The sequence below is a fragment of the Bison bison genome, unplaced genomic scaffold, assembly GCF_000754665.1.
Source record: "Bison bison bison isolate TAMUID 2011002044 unplaced genomic scaffold, Bison_UMD1.0 scf7180017864374, whole genome shotgun sequence".
Lineage (NCBI taxonomy): Eukaryota > Metazoa > Chordata > Mammalia > Artiodactyla > Bovidae > Bison > Bison bison.
This window is the reverse complement of record NW_011494946.1, coordinates 5,709,236-5,724,147: the sequence shown is the minus strand read 5'-3', so window position 1 is coordinate 5,724,147 and position 14,912 is coordinate 5,709,236. Positions and strand designations below refer to the sequence as shown.

Below are 14,912 nucleotides of genomic sequence, written 5' to 3'. Positions count from 1 at the left end.
TATATATAGCATAAATTGTAAGTATATTGTCTTTAGCATGTATCTCCTTAGTCTTAACCTTTTCTTTCATTGTCACTGCCATTCTCTTACCAGCCCCTTCCTCAGTCCTCACAGAATCTATCCCATACTATTTGTATATGACCAGTTATCATCAACCATAGAAGAACTAAAAAATGCCAACTATTTTTTTTTTGCTTTCTTTTCTTTTTTTTAAATTTATTTACTTTCAATTGAAGGATAATTGCTGTACAGAATTTTGTTGTTTTCTGTCAAATCTCAACATGAATCAGCCATAGGTATATATATATTCCCTCCCTCTGGAAACTCCCTCCCATCTTCCTCCCCATCCCACTCCTCTAGGTTGATACAGAGCCCCTGTTTGATTTCCCTGAGACATACAGCAAATTTCCAAATGTTTACTATTTTTAATAATTTATATGAGGTCCACCGGAACTTCCTTGGTGACTCAGAGCTAACAAACCCAACTGCCAATGAAGAAGATGTAGGTTCAATCCCTGAGTCAGGAAGATCCTGTGGAGAAAGAAATGGCAACCTACTCCAGTATTCTGGCCTGGGAAATCCCATGGACAAAAGGACCCTGGCAGGCTACAGTCCGTGGGGTTGCAAAAGAGTTGGACATGACATTGTGACTAAAGAACAACAAAAACAACAACATAAGGCCCAGTAGGGGGATTAAAACCATTTGAGATCGACGCTGCCCTGGGGCCATTTTGAAAGTTGTGAATAGGGAAGTTGCCAAAGATGTTTGAGGGTCTTGACAAATCCCCAGTGCTGGGAAGTGTGGAATGCTCTGTTCCACAAATAACATGTCAAAGGGGGAGATTTCTACATGCAGTTACTACTCACAGGATCTACCTCCTCATCAAAAAACCATAGCTTTGACTAGACGGAACTTTGTTGGCCAAAGAACTGATGCTTTTGAACTGTGGTGTTGGAAAAGACTCTTGAGAGTCCCTTGGACTGCAAGGAGATCCAACCCGTCCATCCTAAAGGAAATCAGTCCTGAATATTCATTGGAAGGACTGATGCTGAAGCTGAAGCTCCAATACTTTGGCCACCTGATGTGAAGAACTGACTCATTAGGAAAGACTCTGATGCTGGGAAAGATTGAAGGTGGGAGGAGAAGGGGATGACAGAGGGTGAGATGGTTGGATGGCATCACCAACTCAATGGACATGAGTTTGAGTAAACTCCAGGAGTTGGTGATGGACAGGGAGGTGTGGAGTGCTGCAGTCCATGGGATCAGAAAGAATCGGACACAACTGAGTGACTGAACTGAACCGAACCTCCTCATCTCCCACTCCTCTATGTCAATAAAAGGATTTCAACCAGGAAGATGGCCACCCAGGTAAAGACTACATTTTCCAGGCTTCCTTGAAGCTAGATGTGACCCTGTGACTGTGGATTTGTTAGTAGCTATGAGGAGGAGTGATTTAACCCCTTCTGGGTCTGAACAATAAAACAACTGAGCCTGATGAGATGCCCCTGGTCCTATCTCCCTGTCCACAAAGGGAAGACAATGGGGTGTGGAGCTCCATCTTTGACCTACAGATAGTTACTATGTGTTGCAAATGGACCTGCCTCTTTGCTAGACCTGAACTGCTCACCCCGGACAACTACACAAGAGAAAAACCATATTCTGTGTTGTGTGGAATGGGGCCGTGTTGCTAGAGCCTGTTTTCCTGCCCGTGAATGGATACCCTGTGCCTCACTCCGTCCACATCTTCTCTGAGAGGAATGTTTTTCTTCTAGGCCCTCCAGCTTCGGCGTCTTGGTTTTTCTGCCTCTCTGTTCACCGTCTTGGGGCTCAGTTCCTTGACCACAGTTTGTCTCCTCCTTCAGGTATGCCAGGGTTTGGCAAATAAGAAATATTTAACAAATAAGAAATATCCTGGCCCTCCTCAGACTGGTCCCTGCCTTTGAAAAGACCTCAGTACAATCTATTTTATTTTTCCTGAAATCTTTTTACTTTCCTTGCCATCAACTCCAGGAAACATAAAGGAACTTGTATTCATACTGTTTCTAAGACATCCTGAAGACCCAGCTTTACTCCTGTCCATAACAGGACGAAAAAGATCAATAAAGTTATGGTTTAGGATTTTACTGCCCATGTTACTTACTTGCTGGCTTATTTTTCTTTGGATTTTAGTGGCTCAGAGAAACTTCCAACACAGTTTCACCTTTGTAAGTTCAAGTAAAGTGAGCATTCTTTTCTTTTCCATACCAATTAACACCTTGACCAACTTTTACAATAATCACATTTTATGTAGCACTTACCATGGGCTAAGCCCTCCTCTAAATGCTCCATGTGCATTATTTCCTTTAAGCTTCATAATAAGCCTGCACATACAGGACCAAGCCAAGTAGACGGTAAGTAACCCATTCAAGGTCCACAGCAGGAATTTTCACATTGTTCTTCCTAACTTCTGTTACTTAATTTTTAGTCAGAACAAAAATGCAAGTATGTATTTGCATTATAAATAAAAAAATAGGGGTTACATATGGACTAGGCACGATTTCATAATAAAGAAATAACAGTTGGTATTTACTGTAAGGATACTCTGATGTAGGTACTGTCCTAATTTTATAGATGAGCAAGTACAAGTCTCAAGTAATGAAATGAGTTGAATCCTAACCCACTGAAAACCAGAGCCTGTTTTCTTTCCAGTGTTCTCATCTGCCTCCATTAATGTGTCACACACACACACACACACACACACACACATACACACACACAAATATAGGGCTTCCCTGGTAACTCAGGGTAAAAGAATCTGCATGCAATGCAGAACACTTGGGTTCAATCCCTGGGTCAGGAAGATCCCCTGAAGAAGGGAATGGCAACCCACCCCAGTACTCTTGCTTGGAGAATTCCACGGACAGAGGAGCCTGGCGAGCTACAGTCCATGGGGTGGATAAGAGTGGGACACAACTGAGCAACTAACACTTTCACTTTCACACTTTTTTTTTTTCACCTGCATGGCAGTGGGCTTGGTGAAAACAACAGCATCCTTAGCAGCCTTTTCACTTAACAGCTTTCAGGATGGCCTCAGGGCAGCTGTCTACAGAGGGATTCTCCCACCTTGGCAATTGGCTTAAAGTCAGGGGCTGAACCCCTTCAGCAAAATGTGAGCCAGACAAATGGTCACATCACTCCTCTACTTGGCCTATTAGTGCCCCTGAAACAACTAGGAAAGGACAGATAATAAAGCCTTTTTGTTTTGCTTACCTTTCTCAGTGCAGATACTGCGAACAACTTCATTCGTGATGCTTTTTAAAGCATCAAAGTTCTGCCCAAAGTTAACCCTTTCCTCTTCCCTCGCAATCTGTTGCAGTTGTGTTCTGTTAGCCTTCCCAATACCAATTGCGTGGATGGTGATATTTTCAGCCCTTAGTCTCTCAGCAGGTTCCAGGACAGCATCTCCAGATATCCCATCGGTCAGCACAATGAGGTGACAGGGTACCTCATTCATCCTCTGCTTCCTTCCCTCCCTCATCAGTGGTAGCATGAAATCCAGGGCTGCCCCAGTACGAGTTCCGCCCCTAAGTTGCTTGATGTTAAAAACAGCCTTTCTTAATTTCACATCATCAAGGTAGTCACTGATATCAAATTCCACTTTTTTCTCATGGGAATACTGCACAGCTCCAACTCGAACTTTGTCTGGACCAATGCTAAACATCCTTATCACCGCCAACATGAATTCCCTGATTTGCTCAAAGTGTTTTTTCTGAATGCTGCTTGAGCCATCGATGAGGAAATAGAGATCAGCCTCTTTTGTGTCCACACAGCCTGCAGAAAAATTGAAAACAGAAAGTACATTCTTTGTTAATTGTAGAGAACCTGGAGAGAACTTTGCAGAAGGATTTGGAAAGGAGCCTGAGGCTGTGAAGCTGTTACAGGAAAAAACAAAATCTGACTACATGTTGGATCTGTTTCTTTTACTTTAGTTGCTTTTGTTCACTAAAAGGATACCGTCTATACATAACGGCCTGCCTAGGGAACTTTGCCACCCTGCCTGAATGGTAAGCTAAAGTGATTTTGTCCAGGGAAACATTCTGACTCTGTCCACCCGTGAATGGCTGCAAAAAGAAGAAAGTAACAGCCCCCCTCCCTGAGGCTGGCCTTTCCAGGAGATGCTTGCAAAACTTAGGACCTTTTTACTTTACTTCCTCACCTCCTCCCCTTTTGTGCTCTATAAAAGAACATGGCATCCAGGCCCCATAAGATGATTATTTTGAGACATTAGTCTGCCATCTTCTCAGTCAGCTGGCTTTCCAAATAAAGTTGTTATTCCTTACCATAACACCTCATATCTCAGATTTACCGGCCTACTGTGGATCAAGAGCAGAGTGAGTTTGGATTCGGTAACAGCTTCTAAAGAATGAGGACACTTCAGCTGAGGCCTGGACGTTTCACTGACCACATTCAGACCCATTTTCTCCTGTGAAACTTACTGCAACCGCGTGAGGCAGTTGAAACTGAGTGAGGCCCAGTCACTGAGGTCATGCAGTCAGTGAATTAAAGATTAAAGACCAGATTCCCAAACCTCCAGGCTTTTAGTTAAGATTGATTTTCTGGTATTGACACCTGCCTGCATTTGTAGTTTATGCCTTATCATTCCTTTGAGAAATAGGTTCAGACGACCTTCTGTTCTTACTGCCCCAATAACCTCTTCTACCTGGAGCAACTAGAATAATATATTTAAAACTAGAACCAGACCATATTACTGTTCTACTTAAATGATTTATCACTGTAGTTAGAATTTTAAAATGAAAAATAACACTACTCTTTCCTCCTTTTCTTTGTCATCCTATTTCTGAGTGAGTGAGTGAAAGTCGCTCAGTTGTATCTGACTCTTTGCGACCCCGTGGACTATACAGTCCTTGGAATTCTCTAGGTCAGAATACTGGAGTGGGTAGCCTTTCCCTTCTCCAGGGGAATCTTCCCAACCCAGGGATCGAACCCTGGTTTCCTGCATCGCAGGCGGATTCTTTACCAGCCGAGCCACAAGGAAACTGGCAATTCTTTACCTTCCTTGCTGTGTTTCAGCAACACCGGGCTGCCTCCTGTAGTTTTGTGCCTGTCCTCTTTCCTGAAATATTCTTCCCCCCGAATCTTCACAGGCTGGTCGCTTCTCATCTCATGGACGTGTCAACTCAAATGTAGGTCTTTAGAAGTCCTTCTCTTCCCTTCCAGCTAAAACACATCAATCATTATCTACCCCACTACCCTGTCTGCTTTCTTTATGATGCCCGTTACTTTCTGAAATTACTTGATTATTCATTTGAGCACAGCCTGTTTGCTGACACAGAATGTCAGCTCCATGAGGGCAGAGACTTTGCCTCGTTTTCTGCTTCTGCCCAGTTCAGGCCTGGTACATCACAAGATTTCAACAGGAAATTATAAATCAAAGAGCTCTCAATATTTTTCCTTTGTTGAGCAGAAGCTCTGTCAAAAAGTGCTTTAATTTCCTAATAGTCTCTTTACTACTCTACTACTCCAACAATTTTTTAAATTGGGTGGAAGAAAAAAATATATACCTTTAAATTTTAGGTTATGTGTACAATTACCTGGTTGAGTATGTGAAAAGGTCTCTAAAATACAAGACAATTTAGTCTTTTCAGAAATATTTTCTTTCTTGATAGCTTGTTGGTAACTTATAGCTGTTGACACTACTTCAGGCTATGGGGAGTTGGCTCTTAAGAAATCAGAAATACTGAAAATAAGTTTGACTCTGAGAATTAAACTATGAAATCAACGTATAAAGTATTAGGGCAAAGGTAAGCAGTTATCTGCAAAAGACAAGTGTGATCCCCAGACAGAAACACTTGATAGAGACCAGAATGAATTGATTTATATATCTAATAAAGAAAAATGGTGATCAGTAATGAAGGAGAGAAAAATTCAAGTCCCAGGGGGTAACCATGGCAATGCCCATCCAACCATGGCTAGACTAGTGACTAGCCACTAGTCACATGTTTCTATTAAAACGTGAACACAAACGGCTGAAAATTAAATACAATTTAAAATTCAACTCTTCAGTTGCAAAAGCCACATTTCAGATGCTTAACAGTTCCATGTGGTTAGTGGCTATTACATGGGACAGTGTAATTACAGAATATATCCATCTAAAAAGTTCAGTTGGACAGGGTTGAAGAAGAATGTGTGCCCTGGGACAAGGTCTCACCTGCACAGTTATCTAGAGATATAGATCTATATATTGGACTTTAAAATAGAATCATCCCCCTGACTAAATACCACAAGACATTTAAGTCATAAAACTAACTCCTTTGCTCTGGTTCCACATCCTCCAGCAATCTTCTGCTTATAGACTAGCTTCCCACTTGTATATATGTCTATAGGGAGAGACTGTATCTCTCAGAGGAATATGGTCTCCAGTGTCCAGGTCTCCGGCACTATAGCTCCACTACAAAGATAATCATCAATCTTTTCTTATCCATCAGTCTCCTGGTTTGGTTCATGTGAGATTTTCCTTGCTTTAATGAAATTCTGCTACATAAATTAGAGACAGTAGTGTCGGAGGTGGTGGACACAGCAGTGACTAAGTCAGTAGAGATTGGTTGTCTGTGTTTGACCATTTTGAAACTGTAAAGCTGGCTGTCTCACTGCAGACCATGGCAAATTCACTGAGGCAGTGGTTCTCAGATACTGCTAGTGTGAGTTCATTGGAGAGCTTTCTAAAGTGCCTGCCCTACCTGCAGACACTGAGTCATTGGATTGGGCCACTGAATTATTAACAATCTCCTCAGGGAGCCCTAATAAAATTATAGTAGACACTGTGGGTGCTCCACCTATATCCCCTCAAATCCTTTATCAGGAATTTTGTGTAACAAGTTCCCAGCACTTTCATTTAAACAGCTAGCAGCAGTATCTAGGGGTGGTTGGCTACTCAGGTTGTAGAAATCCTTTTTGCTTTTTACTTGAGCCAGAAGTGTCTGGAAATGAACATTTCCTCCTGTGTGCTGGAATATAAATTCTTTGGTTACATTGCCCCTGACTAGGACAACTCTAAGGTTTAACCCACACTGTCTCTAGAATGGTTCAGCGGAATTGGCCCTCCATGGGACTTTGCTTATCATCCTGCCCTTCCTGGTCCCGTATCCTCACTTCCCTACCAATCTCCAGTTTTCCTGGGTATATTTTTGATACATCAATTTTACATGAATCCTTACCTGTCAGGTACCAATATTTGAGAGCCACTGAATGAACACAAAGCCACTTACTGAGGCTTTATGGAAGATAAGGGTAGCCTTTGTCCTAGCCTTGGCCCCATTTCTTCCCATGTAGACATTCTATAATGGCAACAATGGTTTTTGTCACATCCCCCTATGCCTTAAACTTTATACTACAGCAAAGCAGCTGCCACTCTGAAGGACTCCTCTCTGTATCACACAGGAGGGAATGGGACACTGGTTCTTTGCTGCTGCCGTGTAATGTATACATGCAAGAGGAAAGTCAGGGCTGGCCCAGGATCGCATCCTTTTACTTTCAGTTGACTAATGTGAATTTAAAATTAACCTTTAATATGATTGGAGGATTCTTTTCCAGGTGGGTGCTACCAAATTTGAGTCCAATTGTTGGAAAGCGTTTTATTGCAGGGAAATGTGTGAAGACAGCAGAGAGCTCAGAAGTAGATAAACTCGAAGCCACATCAAGTGTGTTTTGTCTGTATGTCCTGGCACCTTTGAAAATAACTTGGTAAGGCTATAGCAGATTCAGTTGTGGATAAAGATATAAGTATAATGATGATCCCTGCTAAGATTTTCATAAAAGCAGAATACTGGCAACAACCTCTATATCCAACAATTTAGGATATATCAAACAAATTCTGTTATACCCAAAGGATGAAATATTATTACTCCCAACCTAAAAAGAATATTGGCAATGAACATTTAAAGAGGTGGACCAAAGTTCATGGTATAAGGTTGATAGAAAAGGGAGTAAGGCATATCATCCTGGTTATCCCTAACATCCATTCTCTCTTCTAAGCTAATTTAGACCCCAGTAATTTGCCGAGGTACTTGGCTGCCCCAAATAAAGATTACATTAATGAAGAGTGACATGTGACTAAGTTCTGGCCAATGGGATGTAAGCAAAGATGGTATGTGTAATTCCCGGGAATACCATTGAAGAAAAGGCGGGGGAACCCTGCCTTTTCCTTCTCTTTCATCATTCTAGTTGCTGGATGTGAATGTAATGCCAGGAGCAGTTATCTTGGATTATGATCCTGGGAATAGAGACCACAAACAAGAAAATAACTTAGACACGGACACTGGTATACCATCCAGCTCTTTAAACCTACCTTAGGACTTATTTGTGAAACAGAAAATCATTTTATCGTATCTAAATCACTGCTATATTTTTTCCTTTTGTTAGTCACACTCAGAAGTAATTGTAAATGATACAACAAGTACCCAACTGTGTGTTCCTGCATTCTCCAACATGCCAGCCACCAGCATGTGGCTGCTAAAATAAAAATAAAAAGTTCTAAGTTAACCTTAAAACTCAGTTCCACTAGCCACATTCCAAGTGCTCAATAGCCAAAGTTGGCTAGTGGCTGCCTTACTGAACAGTGAAGACAAAGAACATTGTCATCATTACATAAAGTTCTTCTCAACAGCACCAATACCCATGTTACACCATTTTTAAAAAATGTATATGCATGTGTTTGTGTCCATGAGTGTAGAGAGAGAGAGAAGAGACTAAAAGATAAGAGAAATGTTAAGAATGGCTTTATCTGAAAGATAAGACTTCAAGAGATTTTATTTTTTTCCTTTATGTTCATCAACACTATTCAACTATTTTAAAATTACGATTTTTATATTTTATCCCAGTATGACTTATATGCTTAAAACATCCATTGCAATCATTTAATAACGTTTAGAAAAGTCATAAGGTTTGAAAATGTGTAAAGTGAAACCATCACCAAAATCTAGCTTTAGAATATTTTCATAACCCCCAAAATCCCTTTACCCAATTACAGTAAGTCCTTGAGCCTGCCCCTGCTCCCACCCTTGACAACTGCTCGTATTACTTTTATAATAGGAAAAGTATTTTTTAAAACATACCAGTTTTATCAAGTTCCATTTGTTCAGCACGAGCCGAGACTTGGGACCATATTTCATTCTGGAGCTTTTTTAAGAACTTCTTACTATAATTATCCAAGTCTGCGTAGGACTGCAGCATGGAGATGGTCTGCTCCGGAGGGTAAGACACTATTTCTTCTAACTGGGTCTTGTTGGCCCCTTCAATGCCCAAGGCAAGCACGGTTACGTCCTGCAGCCGGAGGTCGAGGGCCACCTCACGCACGCTGTCGTCCGACGGCCTGTCCGTAACCAGGACTGCTATCTGGGGCACTCCTTGTGCCCGTCTGCTGCCATGTGCTGCTGAGAAGCCTTTCCTCCTCAGCTGATCAATGGCAGCTCCAGCACTGGATTTCCCAGCCCGCAGAGAAAGCTTCTGGATTTGCTCCTGAAATTCAGACTGGGTTGTGCTCGAGCTCAGAGGAGAAACCGTCTCGACTCTGTCACTGTAACTCATAAGTCCAATCCGCAGGCAGTTGTCTTGCACATCCATGGAGGAGGTGATGTTCTTCAGGAAGTTCTGCAGGAGCCTTAGATTCTCTGTGGTCCCAACGGCCTCATCCACGAGAAACATGAGGTCGGCAGTTGAATCTTTCTTACAGGCCCTGGGAAAGGGGACTATGGAGAGAGAAAAAGCAAGTAGGTTAGTACAGACCCCAGCTCAGAGTGAGAAAGCCACTGTATAGCTTGTCAGACATCATTAGGGAAAATGGAGGGAGTCATGACAAATAGAATTAGCAATTTTTTGCTGAAAAAAAACATAAAAATTCTGAGCAAAATTTACACTGGCCATTGATTTCAGAGACCTTGAAATGCTCTTCCCCTATCTGCAGAACTCGTCTTACCAGTTTTCCTATCACATCCCATCACCATGATCTTCACGACCAACATCACCACCAGTATGACTACCACGACCTCTACCAACCACCACCTCCAAATCCACGATCACCAGTATGAACCTCCACCACAACCACCAAGACCACTTTCAAATGCTGAGATACAGGTATGAGTTCATGGAAATATCTCTGATCTCAAGGAGTTCTTACTTTATGGGGAAGACAGAAAAATAGATTATATTAGTTCTGCTGCTGCTGCTGCTAAGTTGCTTCAGTCGTGTCTGACTCTGTGCGACCCCATAGACGGCAGCCCACCAGGCTCCCCTGTCCCTGGGATTCTCCAGGCAAGAACACTGGAGTGGGTTGCCATTTCCTTCTCAAATGCATGAAAGTGAAAAGTGAGAGTGAAGTCGTTCAGTCGTGTCTGACTCTTAGCGACCCCATGGACTGCAGCCCACCAGGCTCCTCCATCCATGGAATTTTCCAGGCAAGAGTACTGGAGTGGGGTGCCATTGCCTTCTCCTTATATTAGTTCAGACCATAATGAATGCTAACAAGGAAAATAAAACAGGTGTCTCAAATGAGCTGCCCTATGTTGGTGATGTGGGGTAAGAACTAAATTATCTGAGACATAAATAAGTTAGGGAAGGCCTCTCTGAAAGGATCACATTTAGGTTGAGAAAGGCGAAGAGAAAGATTCAGCTACACATTGTTTGAAAAATAAAAGAATAATTTTGGCAGAAAGAAAAGCAAGAAGTAGAAACAAGCAAGACGCTCAGAGTAGCCAGAGCCAGTGAGTGAGGGGAACAATGGCTGATGAGGTCAGAGGGAACCAGGTCCAACCATGTGGGACTCACATGATCTTATTTACATCTTTTAAATATCACCCTAGTTCCTGAAGGGAGACAATGAACTCATTAAAGTTTACTTAAAAGTAATTGCCCTAATACAGGAAATAGATAATGGTTCTTGGGCAAAGATAACAAGAGTACTTTTGATACATGAATTAGACGTAGAGTGGACTTGATGATAAATTAGATATGTGTTGGGAAACAAAAAGGAAGTGTTGAAAACGCCTAGGTTTTTGACATGAACAACTGAGAGGATGTTGGTTCTGTCTTTTTCCAAGGTAGGGGAGATAGGGGGAAGAACATGTTGGAGGGAGGAGTCAAGAGCTCTGTTTCAGACATGCTGAGTTTGAGATCTATTGAAGATGCCAGGTAAGCAGTTGGCTCTATAAATCTGGAATGCAGGGGAAAGTATATCACATGCACAGAAAATACCCACTCCAGACACAGATGGGGGAACCACAGCTGTGATAAGTGCAGCTGAGAGATAAGCTCAAATCTTGCCAAAAACTACCCATAAAATAGTGAGCTCTAGAAGCCAAAAGACATATCTTACTTATCTCTATCTCTCCAGTACCTGGTACCCAGTACAAGCTCAGAAGTATTTGTGGAATTATAATTCTCATAAACCTACTACTGTGCTCTGAACCCCACCCCACCCCCATAGTTTGCTAAAACAAACTTTCAACATGGCCTGCTCAGCTCAGCATTTATTTGCAAATAGCTATTACAAACTGTTTGCCAAACTCCATACAAGTCATATCACTCATCATAAGGCCAACACTATTATCCTCACTTTATAGGTAAGGAAACTGGAGCTCAGAAGCTAAGCAGCTTACTCAAGGCCCTTAGCAGCCAAGCCAGGCTTTGAACTCAGACTCCCAAACCCTTATTCTTAACCTCTAGGCTTCCCTGGTGGCTCAGATGGTAAAGAATCTGCCTGCAATGCAGAAGACCTGGGTTCAATCCCTGGATCAGGAAAGGAATGGCAATCCACTCCAAAAGTCTTGCCTGGAGAACTCCATGAACAGAGGAGCCTTGTGGACTATAGTCCATGGGGTTGCAAAGAGTCAGACATCACTGAGTGACTAACACTTTCACTTTCAAAGGGAAGGATAGGGTCCTGACAAGCAACCCTTGTTGAACTATATACCGCTGTAAAATAAATCAGGAGGAGTGAGAGAAACACAGTCAGTACCCAGAGCCTTCTAAGAAGGTGGTAAAGCCCTACTGTCATGGAGATCTCAGGCTATCTACAGGGTTGTAAGGTCTCCAAGGTTCCCAAGGGGAAGGGTCACATTTCATTCACGTGCTTAGTCGCTCAGTCGTGTCCGATTCTTTGTGACCCCATGGATGGTAGCCCGCCAGGCTCCTCTGTCCATGGGGCTTCTCCAACCAAGGATACTGGAATGGGTTGCCACACCCTCCTGCAGGGGATCTTCCCAACCCAGGGATTGAACCCAGGTCTCCCGCATTGCAGGGGATCTTTACTGTCTGAGCCACCAGGGAAGGGTCACAGGAGGGTTTTCTCTCTAGGAGGAGAAGTACATGTACTCTGGGAACTTGCTATTTCCCCCCAGGCAGGAGGAATGAAGGATGAGAAAAGTGAAGGTAAAAGTACTTCCTGGTGCTTCAGAGGCAGCACTAACTGTGACAGAGCCTGCCCAATACTTACCCAAACCCATTTCCTCTTCTTGCTCACAGGACTAGACATAGTTCCCAGCCTTACCTGCAATTAGGTGTGGCAATGGGACTAAGATCTTACTAAAGAAATGTGAGCAGAATGTGTGCCTCTTCCAAGCTTAGTCCATAAACTCATCCCATGAGTGACCTTCCCTCTTTTTCCCCTTCACCAGCTGCATACCAATTCCCAGGGCACCTTGAAAGTGACATTTGAAGATGGAAGAGCCACCACCAACCTAAGTATTTGAATAGAAGCAAAACAACTGGTCAACCTGAGCACTGTTACAAGGGAAATCAATAAACTTCTTATTCGGGAAGTCTACTTTTTATTAAGGCATGCTGCTGCTGCCGCTAAATCACTTCGGCTGTGTTCGACTCTCTGCGACCCCATAGACGGCAGCCCACCAGGCCCCCCCTTCCCTGGGATTCTCCAGGCAAGAATACTGGAGTGGGTTGTTATTAAGGCATAACCTGGTCTGATTACAAAATCAACCCATTGGTGAATGAGAGCAGGAAAAAAGTTTCAAGATCATTTCAACTTTTATAGCTTACAAATGAAGGTGCTGATGCAAGGCTCACAGAGACGATATCACTTCCTCAAGTTCACAGCCAGCTATTGGCATTGTCTGGATCTTTTTGACCTGTGGTAAGGGCACTTTTTACCACACCAAGTGGCTTCCTTGAGTCTTAGAACTAGATAGCACCTACTCAGAATAGCCTCTCATTATCAACTGAGCACAGAGGCAGCCAGGAAAATTCATTTGCTAGAAACTCTTTCTACCTCACTCTGGATAGAATGACTGGATCCCCTCAGCAGGGCAGTATACTTACTGGGTGCCTTCCATGAGTGTACTGACCTGTTCCACCTGCTCATCAACACTGCATATGTGGCTTCCTGTCTCACATCACCCTCTCTTTGCTAAGGCTTTCTAGGATAACTCCCTAAGTAAACTGTTTGTACTCAAAGGTCTTCTGTTGGGGGTCTTATGTAGAACTTTCCTAAGACATAAATAAAGCATTTTTCAAATGATAAGCTATGGTAGTCTCCTTTTAGCTTTAGGAGATCAGGAATGAAAGTTCATGAGAAGGAGGTCTTCTACATTTCTGCATGAAATAGAGATTTCTGGTGGGTGGCAACTTAGAGATAATAGGAGATGGCTTTCTGGGTCAGAATGCATGGGGGTGGGACACCTCTTCAACAAAGAGCCTCCTTACCTTCTATATCAGAGTAGGCTGTTCCATCTTTGTACTGAGCTGCATCCTTGAGAATCTGCGTCATGTTTTGGGAGAATGTGCTGAGGTCCCTGACCGTCCGGAGGCGGTAGTGGAACTGGCCCGTGGCCATGGCCTTCAGGGTCTTCTCAGATGCCCCCTGTATCCCCACAGAGACGATCCTCACCCCATCTTTGCGCAGCGCTTCGGCGGCCTCTTCCACAGCATCTTCAGACTCTCCGGAAGCCAGGACCACCAGGATCGGGGGAAACTGTTTCCTGTCCCTCCCGCTTGAGAAGTAGGCCCTGTGAACCTCCTGGAGAGCCTTCCCAATCCGCAGGGAGCCCCCCAGGAACCCGAAGTTCTTCTTGACGTGGTTCAGCATGGGGCCCCTGCTCTTGAAGGCGCTGAGCAGGAACTCTCTGTGGAGCCCATCGCTGTACTGGGCCAGGCCCACGTGGTACTTGTCAGCCTCTATGGGGAGGCTGCTGATCATCTTGTTGATGAAGGCCTTCACAAACGGGAAGGACTTAATTCCCAGGTGGTCGGAGCTGTCCACCAGAAACACCACATCAGCATACTCAGGGCCTGGTCCTATCAAAATAAGATGACAACAAACCCAAGTAAGGAGATGGTTTAGCCTTGATATTTTAACCACATCTCCTTTGAGATTATGTCCTATTGTTAAGGGTGACTCAGAATCCCAAGGAAAGTATCTTCTGGAGGTCAAACAGAGGAAACTGTACTTGTTTATGCTAAAATGTCAAACAAGAGGACTTCTGTAATGTTAACAACAGATTTTTCTTTTACAACTCTGTGCCAAAGGCAACCAACTGACATTTTTTTCGTTTTTTGGTTGTGGAACCCCAAACAACTTGATATTGTACTAAAAGAATAAACAATGTGATGCCATAAAGTTGCCAAGTGGCCTGTGGATTAAAAGCAACTTTTATAACAGTATCAAGCAAAGAAGCAGCTATCTTGGGCTGGAGATCATAGAGGCAGATCTGAAACAGGAGCTTGATTGAGGGGAGGCAGAGGAAGAGAAGCAGGGTGTGGCTTGATTGGAGGAGATTCTGGTGCATTCCTTACACCAGAGCATCCCTCTTTGGCTCGAGAGGGATGGCTTAGTGGTAAAGAATCCACCTGCCAATGTAGGAAACAGTTTCATCCCCTGCTTAGTGGTAAAGAATTCACTTGTCAATCC

The 14,912-nt window shown here is 43.3% G+C and overlaps 1 protein-coding gene across 2 annotated transcripts in view; it reads right to left on the bottom strand.

Annotated features, from left to right (window-relative positions):
* The window catches only part of COL6A5 (collagen, type VI, alpha 5), a 160,932-nt gene that overhangs the window by 110,799 nt on the left and 35,221 nt on the right, over window positions 1-14,912 (bottom strand). For both annotated transcript variants that reach the window (XM_010856741.1, XM_010856742.1), the window contains exons 3-5: window positions 13,709-14,299; window positions 9,112-9,744; window positions 3,251-3,811 (exon numbers count right to left, since the gene is read on the bottom strand). In XM_010856741.1, coding sequence (XP_010855043.1) covers window positions 3,251-3,811; window positions 9,112-9,744; window positions 13,709-14,299 — 1,785 coding nt within the window. The remainder of the gene's footprint in view (window positions 1-3,250; window positions 3,812-9,111; window positions 9,745-13,708; window positions 14,300-14,912) is intronic.